The 24053-nt window shown below is 41.6% G+C and overlaps 2 protein-coding genes across 2 annotated transcripts in view; both read left to right on the top strand.

Moving 5' to 3' along the window:
• Positions 1 to 10303, top strand: part of tcf25 (TCF25 ribosome quality control complex subunit) — a 19841-nt gene extending 9538 nt beyond the window's left edge. The window contains exons 9-18 of the mRNA XM_086184778.1: positions 1 to 20; positions 136 to 228; positions 3062 to 3167; positions 3280 to 3439; positions 4207 to 4294; positions 4453 to 4611; positions 4803 to 4893; positions 6217 to 6296; positions 6402 to 6477; positions 9788 to 10303. The exon at positions 1 to 20 is cut by the window's left edge and continues 74 nt beyond it. Of these exons, the coding sequence (XP_086040904.1) occupies positions 1 to 20; positions 136 to 228; positions 3062 to 3167; positions 3280 to 3439; positions 4207 to 4294; positions 4453 to 4611; positions 4803 to 4893; positions 6217 to 6296; positions 6402 to 6477; positions 9788 to 9955 (1041 nt within the window). The 3' untranslated portion in view covers positions 9956 to 10303. The remainder of the gene's footprint in view (positions 21 to 135; positions 229 to 3061; positions 3168 to 3279; positions 3440 to 4206; positions 4295 to 4452; positions 4612 to 4802; positions 4894 to 6216; positions 6297 to 6401; positions 6478 to 9787) is intronic.
• A 7292-nt stretch (positions 10304 to 17595) lies between these two features.
• Positions 17596 to 20902, top strand: mc1r (melanocortin 1 receptor). The gene has a single exon (XM_086184846.1). It carries the CDS (start codon positions 17835 to 17837, stop codon positions 18873 to 18875), a length of 1041 nt encoding a protein of 346 aa, XP_086040972.1. The 5' UTR covers positions 17596 to 17834; the 3' UTR covers positions 18876 to 20902.
• Positions 20903 to 24053: the final 3151 nt, after the last annotated feature.

The following is a 24053-nucleotide window of genomic DNA, read 5'->3' on the forward strand; positions in this document are numbered from 1 at the left end:
TATCTCAGACCAGAAAACAGGTTGGTTGTTTTGTTTCTTCCTCTCTCTTCTTTTTCTTCATGATGTATCAGTTACAGTCAACCATTTGTAACAAAAGTTGTGTTTCAAAACTGCTGTTAAATAATCTGTTTGCAGGGCATTTTATCTGGCTCTGTATAAGCACATGATGTTCCTGGAGAAGAGAGGATGCCCTCGGACAGCTTTGGAGTACTGCAAGCTGATCCTGAGGTACAAAAAAAATAAGCATGGGGAAACGCACACAGGAAATAAAGAGATTTCTTCTGAAAACACATTGATTTTTCTATGTACAGGTAGTCATAATCATTCAAAGTCTTATTCTGTCTTCACATCAGACAAAGTGACATAAGGGGACACTTTGACTTTAGATGCTCCATCCTGTGGTTTTTACATGAGTAATTAATTTTTCACATCACACTGAAACATTTGAGATGTAATGACTTGTTCTCTAAACACAAGATTGTGTTCTTGAAAAAAACAATTTTAAGAGAGCAGTTATGCATTTTAGATTCTAATAATTGCTTTTCTGTTTTTGTTTTTGAGCACTTCGAAAAGTGTTAAGTGTCTTTGTTGCATGCTGTGGATTTATTAACTAAATCCTGCGCTGAGTGAGTCATCCTATTCATTCACAGACCACCCAAATCTCTTTAAAAGGCGAAAGAGAATTGATCATGGGATTACTGACCAAAATAGCTTAAAAGAAGCACGTCAATATTTGGGAAATACACTATATCGCCAAAAGTATTCGCTCACCTGCCTTGACTCACATGAGCTTGAGTGACATCCCATTCCTAATCAGTATGACGTGGGTCCACCCTTTGCAGCTAGAACAGCTTCAACTCTTCTGGGAAGGCTGTCCACAAGGTTTAGGAGTGTGTTTATGGGGATTTTTGACCATTCTTCCAGAAGCGCATTTGTGAGGTCACACACTGATGTTGGCCGAGAAGGCCTGGCTCTCAGTCTCCGCTCTAATTCATCCCAAAGGTGTTCTATCGGGTTGAGGTCAGGACTCTGTGCAGGCCAGTCAAGTTCATCCACACCAGACTCTGCCATCCATGGACCTTGCTTTGTGCACTGGTGCACAGTCATGTTGGAAGAGGAAGGGGCCAGCTCCAAATTGTTCCCACAAAGTTGGGAGCATGGAATTGTCCAAAATGTCTTGGTATGCTGAAGCATTCAGAGTTCCTTTCACTGGAACTAAGGGGCCAAGCCCAGCTCCTAAAAACAACCCCACATCATAATCCCCCCCTCCACCAAACTTTACACTTGGCACAATGCAGTCAGACAAGTACCGTTCTCCTGGCAACTGCCAAACACAGACTCTTCCATCAGATTGCCAGATGGAGAAGCATGATTCGTCACTCCAGAGAACGCGCCTCCACTGCTCTAGAGTCCAGTGAGGGCGTGCTTTACACCACTGCATCCGACGCTTTGCATTGCACCTGGTGATGTATGGCTTGGATGCAGCTGCTCGACCATGGAAACCCATTCCATGAAGCTCTCTGCGCACCGTTGTTGAGCTAATCTGAAGGCCACATGAAGTTTGGAGGTCTGCAGTGATGGACTCTGCAGAAAGTTGGTGACCTCTTCGCACTATGCGCTTCAGCATCCGCTGACCCCGCTCGGTCAGTTTACGTGGCCTACCACTTCGTGGCTGAGTTGCTGTCGTTCCCAAACACTTCCATTTCCTTATAATACAGCTGACAGTTGACTGTGGAATATTTAGGAGTGAGGAAATGTCACGACTGGATTTGTTGCACAGGTGGCATCTTATCACAGTTCCACGCTGGAATTCACTGAGCTCCTGAGAGCGACCCATCCTTTCACAAATGTTTGTAAGGACTGTCTGCATGCCTAGGTGCTTCATTTTATACACCTGTGGCCATGGAAGTGATTGGAACACCTGATTCCGACAATTTGGATGGGTGAGCAAATACTTTTGGCAATATAGTGTATCTCCATGCATGCAAGAGGGAGTTTGAGACACACAGAGGTCAGCGGAGTGCTAGTTAACTTAAGACAAATGCAGATGTAGATGCAAAGTAATAGTTTACATCTGTCATAAAGCTCAGGACCTTGGTTTATACAGGAGTAATCATCCTTTCTGACAGTCAGCCATGATAAGTGGCCGCAGTTTTGTTGACCAAAGTTACCATGGAACTTTTGAGTTCCTACATGAAATTTTTCAGTCTGTCAATGTGTGTGTGTGTGTGTCAATTCTAAAATTCCACTATTTCATTATTTATTTATTTATTTTTTCATGCTAAAGGTTTTGTATTTTTAATGAAGGAAAAGACTGTTTTGCTGAAAAGTGTATTTGACGAATTGTAATGGAGGTATGCTAACACTTACCACCGACTACTATTCATTATGCTAAGCTAACTAGCGGTCAGCTGATCTCTTTGGGTCTCAGCTCCCTCCTGCACATACAGAGGAGAGAGAAGGGTATCTAACTTCTCACCTAAATCTGGGGAAGGGTAGTAAATAATCATGCCCCCCGCCAAAAAAAATGGCCTGTTCCTCCTCACCATTCAATGTGTTAATAGATCCAAATGGGGTCTATATAAAAACTGCAAAGCCCATTCACATAAGCCTTTATAGCTGTTCCTATAGTTCCAGCTTTACAATATATAATGGTCATTACTTCTGTGCTGCCTTTGTGAAGCAGCAGTGTGGGAACAAGAGCTGATGGCTGTCTCCCTCCCACCATCAGTGTTTAAATTAGAGACGGCTTCAAATGGAAATATGATTGATTAAAGAATCAAGAGGCACGGCTCGAAACATGTGAGAATGTGATTAAACACTGTCAGGACAGTGTTTTGAAAAAATGAATCACATTGTCTTTTTTTTTCTTTCTTTTGATCTATTTTTGCATTCAGTCATATTTATTTCCCATGACCGAGGTAATGGTGGGATTTAACTTAAATCTCAAGTGCATTTAAAGGGTAATATAAAGGAATATAAAGGGCATTTAAATGATTCCAACTTTAAAAGTGCCTGTTCTCCGAGGTCATAACTACACTTTTTCTTTCTTCTCTGTTAGTTTGGACCCAGATGCCGACCCTCTTTGCATGCTGCTGGTCATTGACTACCTGATGTTGCGTTCCAGACAGTACCAATCTATCCTTCAGCTATACCAGGACTGGGAGGTAAAATATTCTGCAATGAGCATATTTGGTAATGAATATGTGATATTTTTCAACCATTGTAAGGAAGCATATCAGTCTGAAACAGAGACTGCTGTTGTTTTTTTTGTCGTAGGAACACAGAAATCTGTCCCAGCTGCCAAACTTTGCATTCTCTACTGCACTCTGCCATTTCCACCTCAGTCAGCAGGAAGATATGGAACCTGAAGAAAATGTTAAACAGAAATGCAAAGCTGACCAGATGCTGCAGAACGCTCTGATCATGTTCCCTGGAGGTTAGAAACTCAGCAAGAGGTTCCTCACAGGGAATTAATGTTGTGTGAAGAGCATGGTCCAGACCTGCTCTTTATGAGAGGGCACTGAAATCAATTCTCTTTTGTATGAAGTGCCACTGGGATGACGCATGTTTCTAGTCCGGAAGTTACCTTCGAACACACCTCAGTTTAGTGTGATTTTCACATTGCATTTTAGATAATTGCTGAAAATGAGCTCTGTGGTAAACAACAGTTGAAGAGACTTACACATTTTGTTCAACAAAATAATCTTCACAAATAAACAGCAATGTTCATCGCTAGAATTAAAAAAATTTGCATCAGGCTATAAATGAGACTGCAATGTCTACAACCTCTGTTTTGCCACTTATTACCTATTTGCTTTTTTTAAAGGCATGAAAGCTTCAAAATTCGCAAGTTTGTTATTCACAGCTGCATTTTATACTGTAGAGGAAACCACCATATCTGAATCTAGAGCTAGCCGCAGACCATATGTAAGGCATTTAACCAAAACCCATTTTAAAAAAACAAACCCATGGACCTGGAGATGAGGAAACTGGACATTTATTGATGGTAACCTATTTCAGGGTTTTAGGACTCAATTCTGCTCTACACTGATGGCACTGTTATAGATGCAACAGAATAAAACTGAAAATATTCCCCAACTAGAGTGAGAATGTATCGACACCTTGGCATCTAGACCAGTAAGCTTTAAAAGCGTGTTTTCACCTATGTGTTTCTCAACGTTTTTTGGTTTTTTTTTTCTGCAGTCTTGATGCCCTTACTGGATCTGTGCACTGTGCAACCAGACGCTTCGGTCACCTCACATGCTTTCTTTGGCGTGAGAAGTCAGATAGGGTAATATATATGCTCGCTTTGTTGTCATGGCCTCTATTTTATCCTCATGTTTTATCCATTTTGTGTTCCACTGTTTTTTTTCCCTCCTACTCCTCTTCTAGCCTTTCTTTTAAAAACAACCATCTATCTACTTTGTTATCTTCATTTGTATTCTCCAGACAGCCCCCAGCCTTGGCTGAGCTGACTTCTTTGTATGTGGGGAGGACTTACACCCTTTGGAGGGAGGCAGCTGTCATGCTTTGGCTTGAAGAGAGTGTGCAGGAGGTGCTGCGTCGAGTTGATGCAAAAGACCCTCTGGTGGAGGACTGCGAAAACAAGTATGATCTGGGTTGATGACAAGTTAACGGAAAGCTTTTAGTTGTTAACGGTCAAGAAATAAAGAAATGGGATAAGTTAATGTAGCCATGAATATTCAGTTAAGTAAACATGCAAGCAGATGATGAAAAAATGGCTTCAAGGAGTTCTGATCAGTCGCTGTTGCATATTAACCTTAACTACGCTGTTGCAGGAGGAAGCAGAGATATCAGAGTGCTCCACGCAACATCCATCGCCACGTCCTGCTGTCAGAGATCAAAGAGGCCACCTCCAGTCTGCCTCTTGTAAGATGCACTTCAAAACATCTGCAATTTCTTTCATCAACAGTGAAACTAAAGGTGTGATGGGCATCAGGATTGTCAATTGTGGTTTAATCTGATCTGGCAAACCAAATCAGATTTTGTCCTCACTGTAGGTACCCGCTTCAAATTTAAAAATGATACATGACAGTGTTCTATCAGGGTTTATGTGGTGAGTAATACCTGGAAAAGTCAGGAAATAAAAAATTGCTTTTTCCAGACCTGGAAAAATTGAAAATAAAGCAAGAGTATCAGAAGTCAAGGAGAATGGTGTCACAGATTCTTGAATATTGGAGTATTGGCAGTTTAGTGAAGCTCAATGAAAAGATTGAAATTGGTGCATCTTTATCTGTGTAAATAATTCTTTGATCTGGATCAACAATGTAGTTTGTTCGTTAAATGAACCATGATTAATTTTTTTATATGGATTCTTGTTTTTCAAGTGTACACAGATGACTCACAGATGTCATGGAAATTTACCTCAAAGGAAAAGAAAAGTCCCAAATATATATTGGTAAAAATCTGCCTGTATTCACTAAGTCATTGCTCCTGTACTTGTTGGTGCTCTGCTTGAATAGGTCAATAATAGATCTGCTTCTGAAATTGAGATTAGACAAACCAGTAGTGGCAAATTCTGCCTCTTCCTATTGAGGGCAGAGGCCAGATATTTCTTGTTGTGGGACAATTTTGAAATTTGTCTGGCTTCTCATCAATCAATGGCGCGCTTTTTTTTCCCCCTCAAACAATGAATATAGAAAATGTGTTGCACTAATAATGAATAATGATAATTAAATGTAGCACACATTTTCATAGTTCTTATGTCTCAACACTTGTCAACAGCTGTGGCCAAAGCCACGAACTTCTTAAAGTGTCTGTCCCATACTTGTGTTTGTGATATCTCACAGATGCTTTGAAAGCATTACATCAGAATTGGCACCAATATTCACTTACACTCGAAAATCAGCTGACTAGAATTTGGTGATTAAAGAAGAAGTTTCCTATAACCTTGCAAAGTACATTTTGGAGCATAACTCACCTGGTCACGCTGAAATAATGCTAGTTTCTTCTCTGAGTCATAATTACCGACACCCTGGGACAATCGTATGCCATATAGAGGATCCTCTCAAAGGCTCCATTGATTTGTGTCTTGCAAAGTTGGTGAAACTTGAGCGACAGTTTAGCTCAGTGTCTGGCCTTATCATAGTGTACTACTATCCATGAAAGACTTATCACTTCTGGAATATTCCTGTTTTGTCCGCACTTCAGAAGAAGCAACTTGAATCTTGTGTATTTGTTTGACACATTTAGGAGGTGACCACTCAGCCTGTGATGGGCTTTGACCCCCTGCCACCCCTGGACTCAGTGGTATCTTACACCCAACCAGAGAGGTAACATCAGACTTGAAAGGTCTACAGTCTTGAAATAGGATTAGACACGATCAGGTTTTATATCTGGAGTCTGGATTAACTGTTGATATTTCTGTGTGCATCTAGGCAGCATGTTGGAGCATCCAATGAAAGCACGCTCTCACTCTTCTTTCGGTCATTGCTGCCGAACTTCAACCTTCAGGTGAGTCTTATGAATCAGTGAGTAAATAGCTCTAGAAAGGTAGATAACACTTAAGCCAATGCAAAAATCTATCAATGTCCATCTTAAGGCTCTTTGGGTGATGTGCACTATAAATAAATTGAAGTCACTCCACTACTGAAAAAGTCAAATTATCTCTTGGCAAATCTTCCACTGCCGCAAATTATAAGAAAAATTCAAGAGACAGGATGAAATCAACAATGATGATTTGTGGATTCTGGGACACACATTAATTAATAGTTTTAAGCTTCATATGTTTGTAACAATCTGTTACTAATTCATTGTGAACTGACCCACTTCTATCAACTGGTGGAATCATATATCCGTTCTGCAGTTCAGATTTACTGCTTGCAAAGACATTTTTCTTGATATAAAGCTTCTCCTCAAATCAGTGAAATAGTGCAGTGTAATTTCAGGCTAACTAAATAAGTTTGGCAGCACAACTCTCTGGGGGTGGCGGAGACATTTTTAGTACAGAAACGTCTTATCTTAAAAAGACGTGTTGCAGTAGTAAGAGGGAGCTTCTGTCAGAAATGAATATGATAGTCTCGACTGTATGTTGTTTGCATATAAATAAACGTGTTTTCCTGATATTTAGTAAGGAGTTGGTCCTCCTCTCTGTCGACTGCAGTAGCCTGAACTGGCACTTTAATCTGCCCCTGCCTCTTTCCTTATTCATTTATTTGTATATTTATTGTATATTATATGTATTTGTATATATTTGTTATTGTTTACATTTTTCACTCAAGCTTACCTAAGTGTCATCCCCTCAAAACAGTGGTCTGAAGGAAAGACCATGAAAATCCATGTTCAAGTCAGTTCTGTTCTTTGTTCCTTCGTGATCAACAAAACAACGCATGGAGTTGTTTGAGGCTGTACTCTTTCTCGACTCAGTGAATTTTAAGCCGGCTTTTGCAGGATTGTTGGCGATCTCAAATGTTACATATGTATAGGAGCAAAGATTTGGGCCGTTGCTATTTCTAGAAATATGACAAATTTGTTGAGGATAATTGTTTTTCTGCCTATTGAAGCATAACTACCAGCCCTACAGGAGCCAACTCTTTTGTCATGTGATGCCTGACCCAAAACCTCTGTAGCAGCACTTCGTGCAGTCCATCTTAAAGAAGGAAGTAGGACAGATATCAATGACTGTGTGGCTTGGGTCCAGTGTCTACCCCCATGGAATCACATGGTGTGCTTTGGGAATTTTAAAGGACTACACATTTAAGAGAAAAGGGTTTTTGTTTTTAAGGTTTTTGAAAGAAAGTAGGTTTTACAGTGAAGTGACTTCGCCACTCAGACTTGTACAATTCCAATTAGTTTTCATATGATTTCAAATGTTGGGTAGTGGGCATTATAGAATGTGAATGCTGCATTTATCAAGTCATTCCTAGTATTCCGAGTATCTGCTCAAATGTGTTTCAGGAATGCAACATTCCCCCTCTTTCTGTCACCGCCACAGCAATATGTATGCGCTCTACCTGTTTCAGCAGGTGCTTAAGTAGTCTAATGAAGGGTGGTCTGACGCAACCATGTTGCATTGCTATTTTTGAACACCAGAAAACGGTTTGCACCATGGTTTGTACTCTGATTGCACGCCCTCTAAATACCAAAATGAGGCTTAACACGCCCTAAACACACGCTGCACACATAGCGCCATCCGCCAACTGCCTGGCGCCTTAGATCGCTTGAATAGGGCCCTGTGTGTCTGACAGCAACACACTCCGCGTCATGCAAGCATCTCATGTCTGAAAATAACTCAGATGTAACGGGGATAAAGCAGTGAATAGACAACAATCTCCACTGTTTCATTTCAAAGAAGAATGCAAGATTCCTGAAATAAAAATGAATGTAATGGTCCATAGTTTGCAAGTCAATAATTTTAAGACCCCTGTAGTGCTGTCGTAGGGTTATGCTGAAGCAGGAGTCTGGTTTATGTCCACAGATACGATTACATTGAACAGCGCACTCAGGACTGTACATTTGTTTATACAAATGTAGAGGAAAAATGCATCCAGTTTTCATCTAATTATTGATCTTTAAGGGTGCTCAAGTAAGAGACGTGTATCAGGTACAGCCTCACATACAGTAGAACATCTTGTGAGTCAGATTACATGCTTAATGTGAACCAATGCCTAAGGCATGTTTCCACCAGGACAGTTCCATCTATCCTGATCATGTTATCCACTTAAGGAGGGGAAGCGATATAATGTGGATAAAAGAAATACAGTTAGGACGACCAAGTTCTTCTTTTTACTGACTAAATAGAGTTACTTGTCCGAAAACATTATTCCATATTAAATAACACAATCCTTGATTTCTCTGATTATTTATATGGTTATTAAGTTCAGGATGTAAACATTCAATGCATGCATACAATAAAGTATACAACCATACACTGTAAATATGGTGTTTAATATTTACTTTTATCACCATTTGAGTCCAGTGGTTTAACAGCTTTGAGTGTTTTTTTACAGTATAAATTAGGTGAGTTGATGGTAACATCGTAGGCGATTTCATTTTATGTAACCCCAAAAAATAACATAAGTTATGCTAGGTCTGCTCTTTATTGTGAGGGATCACTGTGACAGGCACAGTTCATGAAGGCGTACAACCACAATGCAGTATTTGTAGTTAATGTAAGTGTAAAGCGATTGGGCAGCGTCAGCATTTTATGGCCTGTCAGTGTTGTTAATGTTTTGGTTAAGTTGAAAACAAAAACAGAAGGGTTCTGGAAATGTAAGGGTCTCCCTCTCAAAAGTCAGTGTAGAAAGCTGTTAAACTACATAACATTGCTTGAACCGTGAAAAACCTTAGAGCAGAACCTGAGTCAGACCCCATTCCCACTGGCCAAAAACTCTGCTAACGTGCTAGCATCTGGCTTTTGTCAGCAGTGGGAACAGCTTCAACTCGCATTCACACCCAGGTCAAGTGACCCAGCAGTACAAGCAGCCACATGGCATCAGGGGCTTGGGGCTCCACTCGTAAAAATATACATGGCCAATTAAAGGTTGTCGCCTCCATCAGGATTGTTTGCAACTTTATGTCATCTCAATCACAAATTCTACCCTTCTGGGTTCAAGCAGTGGAACTCCAGTGTGGTTTGGTCAGCACTGAGTTGAAAAACAGGCCTGAGCAAAATAAACAACTGGAAGACTGTTGCTGTTCTGGGGCTGGGACTGGGGAAAATAGCAGAGTTCAACACATGTAGGGTTACAATCTTACATATTATGAAATAAACTTCATAGAAGGAGCCCTGTGTGTTTATTGATGTCACTCTTACCTGTTTAAGGGGGGACAGAGGCTGGAGGATGACATGGAAGTGGCTCGAGCTGGACAGGAGCTGAACCAGGAAGTGAATCGTCTCATGGTGGCAATGAGGGACATGCTGGCAAACATCCGCTTTCAAGAACCACCCAGAGAGGACAATCCATACAGAGATGAGGATGAGTGGGACTGAGCAGTGTTGTGTCTGGACAAACCGGAATCAACTAGACGGAAAAATCGTGTTCATGAAAATGTAGATAATTTATAGTGTTGATAATAATTAATACAAGATGGAGGAGGAAAATTGAAGAGGGTTTTTTAAAATTATTGTCACACTATCAGAATAATAAATTGGCTTGTCTCTACGCTAGCATTTCCTACAGAAATCCTTCTGTCCAGATATCTGTGAATATTGGCAACTTCCACTCAGAATACAGTGTTGATGTCACAGTGCGGATGCTTGTGACACTTTGGCCTCCGCGGTTGATGCTATGTTCCAGGTTTGGTTTTCTGCTCCATAACAATAAATTTTAAGCAAACATTCGGTATGGCGCATTCAAGATTTTTACTTTTCACTTTTTTTAAGGGATGCTTCAGTCACTTTAAACATGTTGTTTAGCAGTTGGTTCAAAAACCACTTCGAAAAATAAATTAATCCTGTCAAAGAGTTAAATATTTGTCTTTAATCTGTTGTATTTCCTGAATAGCATAGCAATATTTCATGGTTCAGTGTCAAGCATTTGAAATCAAATGGAATACGCGTTTCAGAATTGTCACATATTTACATTCGGATTTTAATGGGAAACTAACCGTCCTACTTCACACAAACACAGCTTATCATTTTGGATAAGTCATGGAAGAACATCCACCCAACTACTTCAGAGAAATACTTCCTCTGAGAACTATTTCAGTGGAAGTTTAAGCCATGCTCATCTGATGTTAATATGTGTTTAAAAAAGAAAATCAAATCAATATAACAACTTTTTTTTTTGCCCAAACCCAAGACTTCTGCCACTCTCTAGCAACAAAAAGCGCAGTGCAGTGCAGTGTTTCATAGTAGCAGCCTGTAATTTAATATCTGATGGCAAAAAAAAAACAAAAAAAAAATCTCAAATGAGAATCAGCACTGAGGATTTTTACTGGGACCTATTTGAGATCCATCATACAGTAATGGCTGTGTTTCCAGATGATATAAATCATTTTAACATTAATTCAGATGTCATTTATGATTATTGTAACCCAAGATCAACTCTCGTTATCGCAGCATTTGCTAAATATTTGTTCACAATACTGAGGGCACTTTTTAAAAATAAACACTCACTATTCTTTCATCTGAATCAAGTCCTGCAATAAGATCAGGGAGAAAAAAAACCTCAGTCAGAGAATCTGATTTTTGAGCTTGTGTTTTTTGTTTTTTTCCTTTTTTTAATTTTGAACTCATGTAAATTTAATTCTCACTCTGTTAGACAACCTCACCACGGCGGTGAGGCTACAAATGTTCTACTTGCAACACTCCAACAACATGTTTTTTTTCTAACCTCAGTCACTTGCCATCTTTCCATCACGTTACAAATGTTTCACTTGTGTTGTTGCTTCCTTTATTGTAATTATTTCTGAGAATTCTCTTCCCCCATGACCAGCTTGAAGACTTTCATAGAAGGAAGAATCCGTTGTTCTCCTGTCAAACTTCTAAGACGATGAACTGGAGAAATTGTAAGCCTTACTTGGTTTTCATAAATGGTCAAGTTGGGTCCAAAATCCAAAACAATTTTTGAAGACAAGAAAAAATTGTTCTCTACATGAGGGGTGTTAAACTCATTTCCTGAGGAAGCAAAATGGAAAATCTAAACTTTTGTGGGCAATACAAGGCTTATGTTTTCTTTTTATTCCATATTCAGACACTTTTTTTCCCCAAAAATCCTGTACTAGGCATGTCGACTCAACAACAACAAAAAAGATTGTACGCATAGAATGGAAAATGCAGTATGGGCGTGTGTTTCATTTTCCATAAAAAGTGCAGATATTCTCTCAGGGGCCCGATAGTTTGACCCCAAGTGTGTGTGTGTGTGTGTATGTGTTTTTGCTTGCATCGCATGGAGCTCTAATGATGGTGTCATGTGCTCATGCTGTAAATCATAAAGAGCCCCCCTGGTTAGCCACGATTGATTTGGAGTTCTATTAGGACAAGCTTTTAGTGATGGCTACTGTGTTCACACCATTGAGGGAGCAGCACTGTAAGAGGCCGAAAAAGTTAGTTCACTTTATTCACTATAGTGAACAGCAATATACTGAACTCAAACACAGAAGTCGTGGAGGAACAACCATCAGTTGTGGAACCCACCCAAACCTCCAGACCAGCAGTAGAGCAGAGAATGCCAGGGCACAGACTGAGTGTGAAGTGGCCCGGCGCTGTAGGGCACAGTAAATGCTGATCTAACAGCCACCCTGGAACAACTCTGGCACAGCAGAGAAGAAGTTTGAGAGAATGGGGGTCATTTATAACTAATGGGGCAGAACAATTAGGAGTTCAGGAGCCGAGAAGTGCTAAACAGGATACAACTCTACCAGTCTCCAGGAGGCAGCAGGAGATCAAGCGCCTTATTCAGGAAAGGAGACAACTCAGGAAGCCGTGGAAGAAGTCCTCTGGAGTGGAAAAGGAGGGTTTAAGTACTCTACAAGCTGATATCAAAACCTGTTCGGCATGCCTCCATAGAGCAGAGAATCTACGGAAATGAAGAAGGAAGAAAGAACAAACAAGAACACGGTTCTACAAAGATCTCTTCAAGTTCCTAAAGACTCTCTTCACAAAGGAGAAAAGTGGAGTGCTAAAAACAACAAGAAATGACCTGTAGGGGCACTTGGGGACAACACACTCTGACCCAAGGCACAATGAACACCTGGCCATCCCCTCAGACATCCCACCAATTAGCTCCCCAGAGAATCAATTTGAGACAGGTCCCCCTACCTGGAAAGAGGTGGAGAACATTGTCTACCAGGCAAGAACAGCATCAGCCCCTGGGCCAAACAGAGTCCCCTATACACCGGTTGTTTGTAGGATTCTCTGGGGGCACATGCAGACAGTACGGCAGAAATATCCATACCCAAAGTGTGGCATAGGGCAGGTCTGCGCCTCCCTCCCCTCAGAGCCTACGTGGATGACATTGCCACACTGACAACTACTGTCCCATGCACCAGGAGGCTGCTCTGAAACCTAGAGGAGAACATCAGTTGGGCCCAAATGAAAATCAAACCAGGTAAGTCTCCCAGCATCTCAGTGGTGAAAAGAGTGCTTGCCGAAGTGAAGTTCTTCATCAGAAATGATCCAATCCCCACAGTATCCGAACAACCTGTCAAAAGCCTTGGAAGGTGCTATGATGCAAGCCTTAAAGATAAAGACCAGGTGAAACAACTGCACAAGGACATCAACTCTGGCCTACAAACTATTGACTACACCCAATTACCAAGTAAGTTAAAGATCTGGTGTTTCCTGTTTGGGCTACTACCCCGAGTGCTGTGGCACCTTGCAGTCTACGAAGTCCCTATTTCAACAGTAGAGAAACTGGAAAGAGGAGTCACAGCCTACATCAAGAAATGGCTTGGAGTTCCACTCTGCCTTACCACCATAGGCCTCTATGGAGATGGTATCCTTAAGCTGCCCATCACCAGCCTCACAGAGGAGTTCAAGTGCACCAAGGCACAACTGCAGATGACACTGAATGAGTCCAGAGACATAGGAGTGAGGGAAAACACACCAACTCTGGCAACTGGGCACAAGTGGAGACCAGCAACAGCAGTGGAGGAGGCAACATCAGCTCTCAGGCATGCTGATATTGTGGGGAATGTTCAGCAAGGAGGAGGAGGCCTTGGACTAACAACAAGCTGCCCAGCCTGGAGAAATACCACCGCTCCAGCACAGAGGAAGATGGTTGTTGAGGAGATGTGCTGTCAGGAAAAGGCGGCAAGATGGCCCAAGGCAGTCTACCTTGGAAAGCAGGGGCAGTAGACACAGTGGGAGAATGTCGAAAGGAGGAGGCTGAGTTGGAAGGATGTGGGCCATGGACGCGAGGAACTTGAGCTTTGTCATCAGATCCACCTACAACGTTCTTCCAACACCAACCAATCTCTATCAGTGGTGGTATACTTGGTGCCACAACCAAGTTTTAAAGAGCCTTGCATCCACACTGGAGGGAAAACGAGTTAGCAACAACTCCCTACCACCACCAACATCTAACCCTTCACAGGCAATCACATTTGTCCAGGAGGGGGTTACAGCTGCTGGGAGCAGCTCCATATCGCAGAGAGGCCAACTGTGCTTGGCGCAGGACTGGCAACTGCGAGAGGATATTGGATGGGCAGCTGGTATTTCCTCCAGAGATTGTTACCACTACCCTCAGACCTGACCTGTTGCTCTGGTCCCCCTCACTAAAGAAGGCTTACATCATTGAGCTCACCGTACCCGAGGAGGACTCCATAGATGCGGAATATGAGCAAAAACACCTGCGCTATGCTGAACTAGCTGCTGAGCCACGACATTGCAGCTGGAGCACAGAAGTCCGCCCATTGGAGGTTGGATGCAGAGGGTTTGTGGCAACGTCCACCGCTAAACTACTGAGGGACATGGGGATCAGGGGCCAGAGACATCAAAACTGCATCTGAAGCTGCAGAGAGAAGCAGCCGGATTTGGCTGGAGAGGAACAGCCCCAGTTTGGCCCCTAGCTAACAAGGCAAGATAGGGAAACTTACTAATTGAGCATGGGATGCAAGTGCAGGTTTGATCAGCCTGTAGCTGGTCACCTCTGGTGAGGGTGTATAGTGTTTAAAGGCAGAAACACCCCATGACCCAGAGGAACATGACTGATGATGGGTCCTACATTCAACCTATCTTCCACAATCTGAGTCAAATTCCTAAATCCAGTTTACCACCCATCATTCACCAAGGTTTCTCTCATCAGTTGTTGCTGAGTGGATCAGGGAAGCGGCCCCAGCAACCAATGCACACAACCCAAATTCAACTTATCACCCAGCATTCACCAAGTTTTCTGTATGTGCACACACAAGGAAGTTAACATCTAATCCTGTGTTATTGAAGCTGACTATAGCCTGCACACAGAGGACTAGAAAATGACCTTAACAATGGAACCAGCAAAAGTTACTGACCAGATGAGAAAATGTAAAAATGAATAGTTTTAATACTGAAGTCTACATTTTTGCCTTAATTTCCCATTAAAGGTTAAAAATAAGAAGCACCCAGTGGCTGTGTTTATTTATTATCCAGACCGGATCTGGCCTGTGGGTCTTGAATTTGACACATGTTCTACATATACTTTAACAGTCCATTGGCCACATGATAATACAGTGTGACTGTGCTTGATGGCCAAATGATGTCATTGTTCTTAGTTCACCTGGAGCTATGACTGAGGCTGAGAGGCTTTTCATGTGACCCAGCTGTAGTATAGAAAGACTTGCTTGTCAAGGGTTTCAGAGGGAACTGTGTGTAGAGGTCAGAGGCTGTCTGATGGGAATGTGCGGGCGCCACCACTGCTGCACAGTGCCACTGCGATTAATTAAACCAAAGTGAGTGTTCCTCAGAAGCGGCCTAACAGTTCACAAGAGTGGAAGTAGATCACTTCATTGACAAATGGATCGATAGTTTCAGCTCTCGTTCTTTACCTGAGCACGATGCACATCACCGCCCAGTCCTGCTGGGTCACACCTTTGAATTTAGCTCAAGTGGAATTTCTTAACTTCCACATAATTTGATTTGATTTTTACTTGTCCTGTGACTGCATGAAAAAACCCCGCCTTACGAGTTTCACAAAACAACATGCCATTATGTTTAAGGGAAAAAAATTCTGGTCACACAGTAGCTATAATAATTATAAAACATCTTGAATTAATTATACTTCCTTTTTCCTTAAGGGTAATGAGATAATAATAATTATAATAATTTCTTCCTTTTACGTATTTGTCAGTAAAACTGTCTCTTGATTGCCTTCTTTTCCTCAAACTTAAGCCAAAATGTTGCTGAAAAGTCTTGTTGCGTCCCTGTGAGCATTAATGTCATGATGTGAAGGTCTAGATTAACACTGATCTATAATTTCAGGACTGTGACAAATTATTGATGCTGCAAGTTTTTCAATTCTTGCTGGTATTAAATGATTTCGATACACCAGCACTCAATATTGATGTCTTTATAAGAACTGGCATTTTTGGTTAAATCATGAATTCCCATTTTGACCAGCCGATGACAAATGAATTACTCTGCAATGCATCAGTTATCACGGGATTGCTGTGTCATGATCTGTTGTCATTGTGGGAGAAGTATTGTGATATTTTTACCTGTAATTGAAACTCACTTACTCCCAATATTGTAAATTAGGTCAACTTTTATTCATCAAGCACAGTTATGAAACCGATGATTTGGTCACTCAATACCTGTTGTGTTGGCGCTGGATTGTGGCACAGTGGTTCTTTTTAGATGAGTTTTTCAACAGTGCAGTTGCAGTGCTGCCCAAAAGGAAAACAGCCTCCTGGATTGTTCTGCATACATTTTCTATGGGGTTGATTATACTGTACGTGTCACAAGTTTCTAAAGCTATTTTATGTTGTTCATGTGAGACTCTCCTCGTGCAACAAACACAAGTTTCTTGTTAACACCTTTGCATGACATTGCAACCGAAAAGTCTTTGCCAGGTTGTGTCTGTTTGTCTGTCAGCAGGATTGTGTATCAGCTATTGACCCAGGCCAAGGATGAAACCTGTGTTTTACTCTCTTTTAGACTGATGGGTTTGATCAAACTGATTTCTCAGGTCTGGTTCAGGGGTTTCAAATCTCCAGTTGTGGAGAAAAGACTGTGCACGATCAGGGATGGAAAGAAGTTCAACTCAAATATGGGATTAATAGAAACAATGATTCGCCACATTATATGCTGCAGAGGCAGATATACAGAGGCAGAAATATTGTTGGATATAAGTGCACATAAAAAAAAAGATTGTTAATCAATTATGAGGGTGGCAGGGTGGTGCAGTGGTCAGCTCTGTCACCTCACAGCAAGAAGTTCAAGCCCCGGCTCCGGTACAGGATCTTTCTGTGTGGAGTCTCCATGTTCTCCCTGTGTGGGTTCTCTCTGGTACTCCAGCTTCCTCCCACAGTCCGAAGACATCAAGAGAGGACGAGGCTGATTGATACTCTAAATTGACTGTAGGTGTGACTGTGAGTGTGAATGGTTGTCTGTTTATATGACCCCCCCCCCCCCCCACGACCCCTTACAGGATAAGCGGAAGAAAATGGATGGATTGAATTAATGCAATTAATTATGAATGTACTATTTTATTTTGGAAATGTTCATATTCATTGACTGGAGGCAACAGATTGCTATCATTCACTGTTAAAACAAACAACTGTGTTTTCAGTGAAGGATTGCAAACGTGTTGTGTTGCGCGCTGTGCGTAAAAGCGTTCTTAAGGAGCTGTGTTCATTTGCAGAATTAAAACCAAACTTTCCCTCTTTGAGATGATTGAAAATGCATCAAACCTGACAAACAAAAGGATCGACGCCCTGATTTCCCGGAGTCTTTTCCAAAGCTGCGCGCCCGTCAGATGCTGGAAAGCAGCTGACGTCTGCGTCCGAGGAGGAGTCTTCTGAAGACTTCAAAGTCCAGCAGTTTAACTTAATCACAGTCTCCGCTGATCGGAGGACCAACTATACCGATCAGGCCACTGTAATTTTGGTGTCTGGATTTTAAACTGATTTCGAGATTTTGGAAGGGTGGGACTTGCTGAAAGTGAGAAGCTATGATTTATGACGATCTAAAAATGGAGATGGAAGTTTTACAGGTCTTCGTGGTTGTCAGGATGCACCCATAGAGGAAGGGGGTGGGGGTGTGGGGGACGCACTCACACGGAACATCACGGATTATGGTGCGCTTATATGCATTTTCCAGCAGACAATATTTATTAACGACAATACATAAAAAGGCTATTTCATAAGTACATATTGTCACAGTGGGGCTTTTAACTTTTGTTAGATGGGATTAACAACTGAACTGCTGCTCAAAAATATTGACTCAGCTGATGCAGAAAGGATTTCTAAACCTTGGTGAAATCCACCAAAGTTTTACACTGTTCCTGTCAGATATGGAGTTCTCCAATAGATCCCAACAGAACCCCTTCAACCTCCACGCGGAGCTAAACCCGCTCAGTGACTACATGGACTACAACGAAACCAACTCCACCTCCGGAGAGCGAAACTCGCTGGGCTGTGTCCAGATCCGCATCCCCCAGGAGCTCTTCCTGGCGTTGGGGGTCATCAGCCTCGTGGAGAACATCCTTGTTGTGTTGGCCATCATCAAGAACCGGAACTTGCACTCTCCTATGTACTATTTCATCTGCTGCCTAGCCGTGTCCGACATGCTGGTCAGTGTCAGCAACGTGGTGGAGACCATGTTCATGCTCCTCAACGATCACGGGCTGCTGGACGTGCACCCGGGGATGCTGCGCCACCTAGACAACGTCATCGATGTGATGATCTGTAGCTCGGTAATGTCCTCGCTCTCGTTCCTGTGCACCATCGCCGCGGATCGCTACATCACCATCTTTTACGCGCTGCGTTATCACAGCATCATGACCACGCAGCGCGCCATCATCATCATCGTGGTGGTGTGGCTGGCCAGCATCACCTCCAGCATCTTCTTCATCGTGTACCACACCGATAACGCCGTGATCGTGTGCCTGGTCACATTCTTCTGCTCCACCCTGGTCTTTAACGCCGTGCTCTACCTGCACATGTTCCTCCTGGCTCACGTGCACTCCCGGCGCATCATGGCTTTCAACAAGAGCCGGCGCCAGTCCACGAGCATGAAGGGGGCTATCACACTCACCATTCTGCTCGGGGTCTTTATTTTATGCTGGGGTCCGTTCTTCCTCCACCTTATCCTCATCCTCACTTGCCCCACCAACCCCTTCTGCAACTGTTTCTTCCGAAACTTTAACCTTTTTCTCATTTTAATCATCTGTAACTCGCTCATCGACCCGCTCATCTATGCCTACAGGAGCCAGGAGCTGCGTAAAACCCTTCAGGAGCTGGTCCTGTGCTCCTGGTGCTTCGGCGTGTGACATCATATACATTCAGGAAGAAAACGAGAGCAAACTAGGCTATCAACAACCTCGGCTGTGTCTTCTTCCTGAATGTGCATCGTGTCAGAAGCAGAAGTAAGTTGTAACTGATGCATGCCTGAACTGGCAAACGATACCTAAGCAAGAGTACTTCCTGTCTGTGTCCCTCTCTACATGTCAATGTGGATTCGAAGATGACTTCCATGCGTCTTTCAGCTGTATTTATTGTTGCGTTATCGCACGACTGCAGTTTCCTGCTCTGGGAAACATCTGACCACGTAGCAGAGACTCTCTTAACTAAGATAACTTTCTTAGTTAAAAGAGTCTCATGGTTCTTGATCACTGACATTCTGTACATTTTATTTTTGGCAAGAGAAGCAGCCTAACATATTTAAATGTGTTAACCTTTGTAAATATATTTAGTTGTGTGCAATGATGATCTTGTCCTACAATGTTGTTTTTTTCGTTCTGGAATTAGAAAAAACAAAAACAAAAAAATGAACTGGATATATGTTGAATATATATGTAGGCTATGTTAGATAATTAACAGTAATTCACCTTAACTTGGTTCCTGAAATCATGACTGATAATATTACAATGTTTAAGGAGCACATGGCCAAAAATGACAATGATCTTCTTCTTCTTCCAGGCATCATGTTAATACTGCCAATTTTCTAATTTATTCCTTTTTTCTTGAGCACCAACACAGAAACTATCAAATGCAAAACATTCTTGAACTATTGGTCTCAGCGTGTCATTTAAGCACGACCTCACAGATGAACGCTGCTGACATTTGGGAAAGGAAGAGGAAAGTGCACTAAAAGATGCTTCTGTGGTTTGTAATGGCTCTCTTTTGTTGATGTGTTTGCCCCGATATGCCACAATCATTCGGTGAATTGAAGTAAAAAGGCTACTGATGGGCGACGGTTTGATCCAGGGGGGTTTAAGAGACATAATCTAAAAGGTTTATCTTAAATTCACACTCAGTTCACAGAAATGAGCAAAAATGAACGATTTCAAAAGGTTTGTATGTATGTCAAACATGAGGAATGTTAGGAAGATTAATTTGTTAATTCAATAAATAAAACTCTTATGACATTCATTTTGAAGAAGCAATTTCACTGAAATATAAAGAATGTTGCCTATTTTAGTTCAAGCCTACTATTGTGATATTTTTTATTTTTTATTGTTCCTAAGGATTGGCTGTATATAGGACCTATAGTTCCTTGACTTAAATGATGTAAATGGGTCTGCCAAACCAGCCCAAAAAATTTAGTTTGTTTTGTGTTTTTTTTTGGTTCTTGTTTGATCCCCCATAAAATATTGGCCTCTTTGACACAAAGACTGATTTCCGCTGATTTCAGGGGAGACTCTCCGATGTCCCGTGATCGGGCTCTGCGTCAAGACAAAAGTAATTCACCTTGACTGCTAAGATGATGGCCACAATGCAGAGTGAAGCGTGAATGTTAGTAAAGACAGTTTTGAATATTGTACAGGGATACTTGAACATTACTTGCTGGTGTGTTTGCTGCTGAAACTTCAGCTAAAATGTCCAAAGAATTCAGAATACCTGGATGTGCTGCCCATCATATTTTACACTGTATTTTTTGTTGTTGTTGTATTTCTTCTCTTGAATTGTAACTCACTTTTATTTCCCTTGTATTTTCATGAGATTTTTTTTTTTTTCATTGCCAGAACTTTATTATATGCATTTGTTTCTTTCTGATGTGGAAGTTATTTCAGAGGACTGAGAATGTACAGTAAAATTGTCTGGTGAAATGAATTTACATTTGTGATAATGACAAGGTTGATAGTGGTTTGGTATATTCTCCAACATAAACCTGATACTGTGGGCATAGCTAAAAAGTACTGAATGCAAGCTTTTATCATTTTAAATTGAATAAAACCTTGCACAGAAGCAACAGTGCAGTGTATATAGAGAGAATAAGTATTAAATGAAAGTATAAGCAATGTGATTGTGTACATGTTATCAATTTGTCTCAAATAAAGAGGCCAACAAAACCTGATCTCCTTTTGTATGTTTTTCTTCTCAATATTGAATTGCCTGATCAGCACGTTGTGTGTTTTAAAAAAATTGCTTCCACAGTTTTTGACTCATGTTGTTATTGCAAATAATCCACGGCATAGCGATCGAAAATGGAAGTGACAGAAAAATACAAGTGTGTTTATCGTTCTATTTGTCCTCTAAACACACAGTTATGTCACTGCAACGGATTTCGATGTTGTGTATGAACTTTCAGCTCGTTTTGTAAACACTGTATATGTACTGTCAATTTGATGAAGACATTGTGCTGATTTGCTCACTTTTTGTCTAATGAAATTGCCCCCCCCCCCCCCCCCCCAAGCTGCAGTACAGTGAACCACATGGGCAACTGTAGGGTGGTGAAGACAATTTCAGTTTTCCGTTGTGTCCATGGAAACAACATGTCTACAATTTGTTTAAACGATGGCTTTAATGCATCATTGGAGTGTGAGTACAAATTGATTCATTTATAATCAATAATAATGATAATTACTATTATACAAATTATGACATTACACCATGGAAAGTATTTTTGCAAAATGTGCTTTCCCTTGTCTGCACACATACTACCTGCAAAATTAATAACTTTAAGTGAAACAAAATTTCATCCATTTGAAATTATAAGATTCTATATGACATTCTTGTCAAATAGAAGTTATTCTCACATTTTCATTTTGTGACAATTTATTAATAACATGTGAGCAGTTTTTGTCTTTAATGTCCTTTTTAAAAAAAAACAACTTTTATTAAAAACAAAAAAAAAGTGAGTCAAAATACTACCTCAGCTCTATAAGATTCTATTCGTGAGCCAAACGGCACTTTTAATTATCACAAGAAGTCCAGTCAGTTACCGCTCTGCTCAGCGACTGCAGGAAGAGGAGCAGAGAGGAACACTCTTTGGAAGAGACTAAGTGTCACCCTGCGTGTCCCATAAGAAACCTCAAGATTGAAGGTGTTACATGTACTATGTCCACCTGTGTGACCCCATTGAATTCCTTCAAATGCATTGAAAGTTCTTAACATCTCCAGCAAAATGAATTAGATATTAACATTTTGAACAGGTCACCTTTGCCATGCTGTTCATCTGCCTTTGAAACTAAGACACAAAGAGGGACCAGCTGGGTGGGAGGGCTCCACTTATAACATCCAGGGTTTCGTCTCTCTCTTTTAAGTACCTGCTCCGTTCCTGCAGGAGTCATTGTTGGTTAACACTGAAGGTTAAGGCCGTCATGTCTTCCCTGCTGCTGGGACTAACTGCTCTCAGTCTCAACGGTAGTCAGCGGTAGAGGACCACCTGCGTGAGGTCTCCCACCACCTCCATGAACAAGAAGGGCAAGAGCCACCTTAGCTTGCCACAGATGAACTCTGTCCAACGACTGAAAGACTGACAACCGTCACTCACTTAAGATGTCATCATTTTTTTCTCCTACTTCAAAAGTTGCGGATGGAGTATGATGAAGTTTGGTAGGATGATAGAACTTAGGTCACCTTGCCTTGGTGGAGGTACACACTTTCAGGGTGCCTTCTTGTTTATTTGTAATTTTAGCTTTTTCGTTCAAACAGAGCAGTATTTGCACACGTATCAGGAAACAAATGTTGGGTTGTTCTTCGTTTACCGTGTTTTCATATGACTATGTTCATGAATTGAAAGTGAACTCTGAAGTCACGCTCAAAGCTGAATGAGGCTGTATTCATCCTCCACAAAATTACCAATGAGCTAAACACATGCAATCTTACTGCAAGGCATAGCTGACCCAATCAGCTAGCCTTTTTTCCCCGGTTAAATTGTCCTGCCTTTTTCAGTACTTCACCAGCGAGTCTACCACATGCAGAAATCTTTGACTTCATTAATCCTGTAACAGATGTGGAGGTATGACTTGCATTCCACCTCTGAGAGACTTGGTGGCACGCACCACGAACAAACCATTTCTCTTCCTGCTTTGGCAGCTCTCTCAAGAGCAGTGGCTGAGCTCACAAACATTCCTCAATGCTTGTCTCAAGTATCTTACCGAGTCAGATATCACACATGTGGAATCTTGCCATGTTAACAGCAGCAACATATTTCTCCATTGCTAATTAGACTCGTTCACAAGCAAATTCAGCAAAAAGTGCAGACACTTCCTTTTATACAGTTGCACTAAGAGAAGCAAGTTCTTGGGTTAGGCAGCAGATCCGAAGGTACAGGGAAGCGACCCTTTCATCCACTGGTGTAAACCAAAACATACAGGCAGAGAGTCTGGGGGCAATCAAAAAACCCACCCCAGCCCTCCCACCTGGAGCAACACCAGAGAAGGAGAGAAAGGAGAGAGTTCAACCTCTCTCAAGGACTTGGGTTCCGGTCCTGGAGCTATGTGTCGAGGTGGGATCGACTATATCTAGTCTGTGATGCTCAACCTCTTCCACCAGCTCCAGCTCATTCCGCACCAGAGAGGTGACATTCCATGTCCCAAAAGCCAGTTTCCATGTCTGGGGATCAAACAGCCAAGGCCCCTGCCTTGGTCTGCTGCCCAAATCACACTGCACCAGACCCTTCCGGTTCCTTCTACAGGTGGTGGGTCCACAGGGGGACGAGTCCATGTTGCCTCTTGGGTCTGGGCCCAGCTGTACCCCATGGGCTCAGGCTTTAAATTCCCTTTTTAAATAGCAATGACCTTCACACTCAACCTCCAATGCCCTATTTTTCAATAGAAAGACAATTTGTTATAAAAAAACAAAAACAAAACCTAACATAAAATTTACAGATAAAGACTAAAAATGACTTTGTACTGTTACGCCCTTTTAAAAATTAGTGGTTCTTTTCATTTAATTTCATTATTTTTTCAAGAAGAGTGTGTATTGCTTGCTGTGTTCCAAGAAAACCTGCTCCCAAATCTTGCCTATTTTTGATATTGTTCTGTGGGAAAACGGTGTGGCATATTCACATGTATGACAGACATTTGTTCCTCATCTCATTTTCATTATTAAGGATCCAAATTCTAAAAACTGCTCAAGGCCCAATAACCCAAGATGGCTGTTCTCAGCTGTTACGGACAAAACTGATAAAACTGCACAGGATTTTTTTTTTGTTGAACTCATGATCAAATTGAGTTGCTGTGCTGTAAATACCAACATTGCAGAGAGGGGAATTCCAAGTG

Source organism: Aulostomus chinensis, chromosome 2, assembly GCF_037954235.1.
Source record: "Aulostomus chinensis isolate RoL2024-O1b breed Wild chromosome 2, RoL_Achi_v1.0, whole genome shotgun sequence".
NCBI lineage: Eukaryota > Metazoa > Chordata > Actinopteri > Syngnathiformes > Aulostomidae > Aulostomus > Aulostomus chinensis.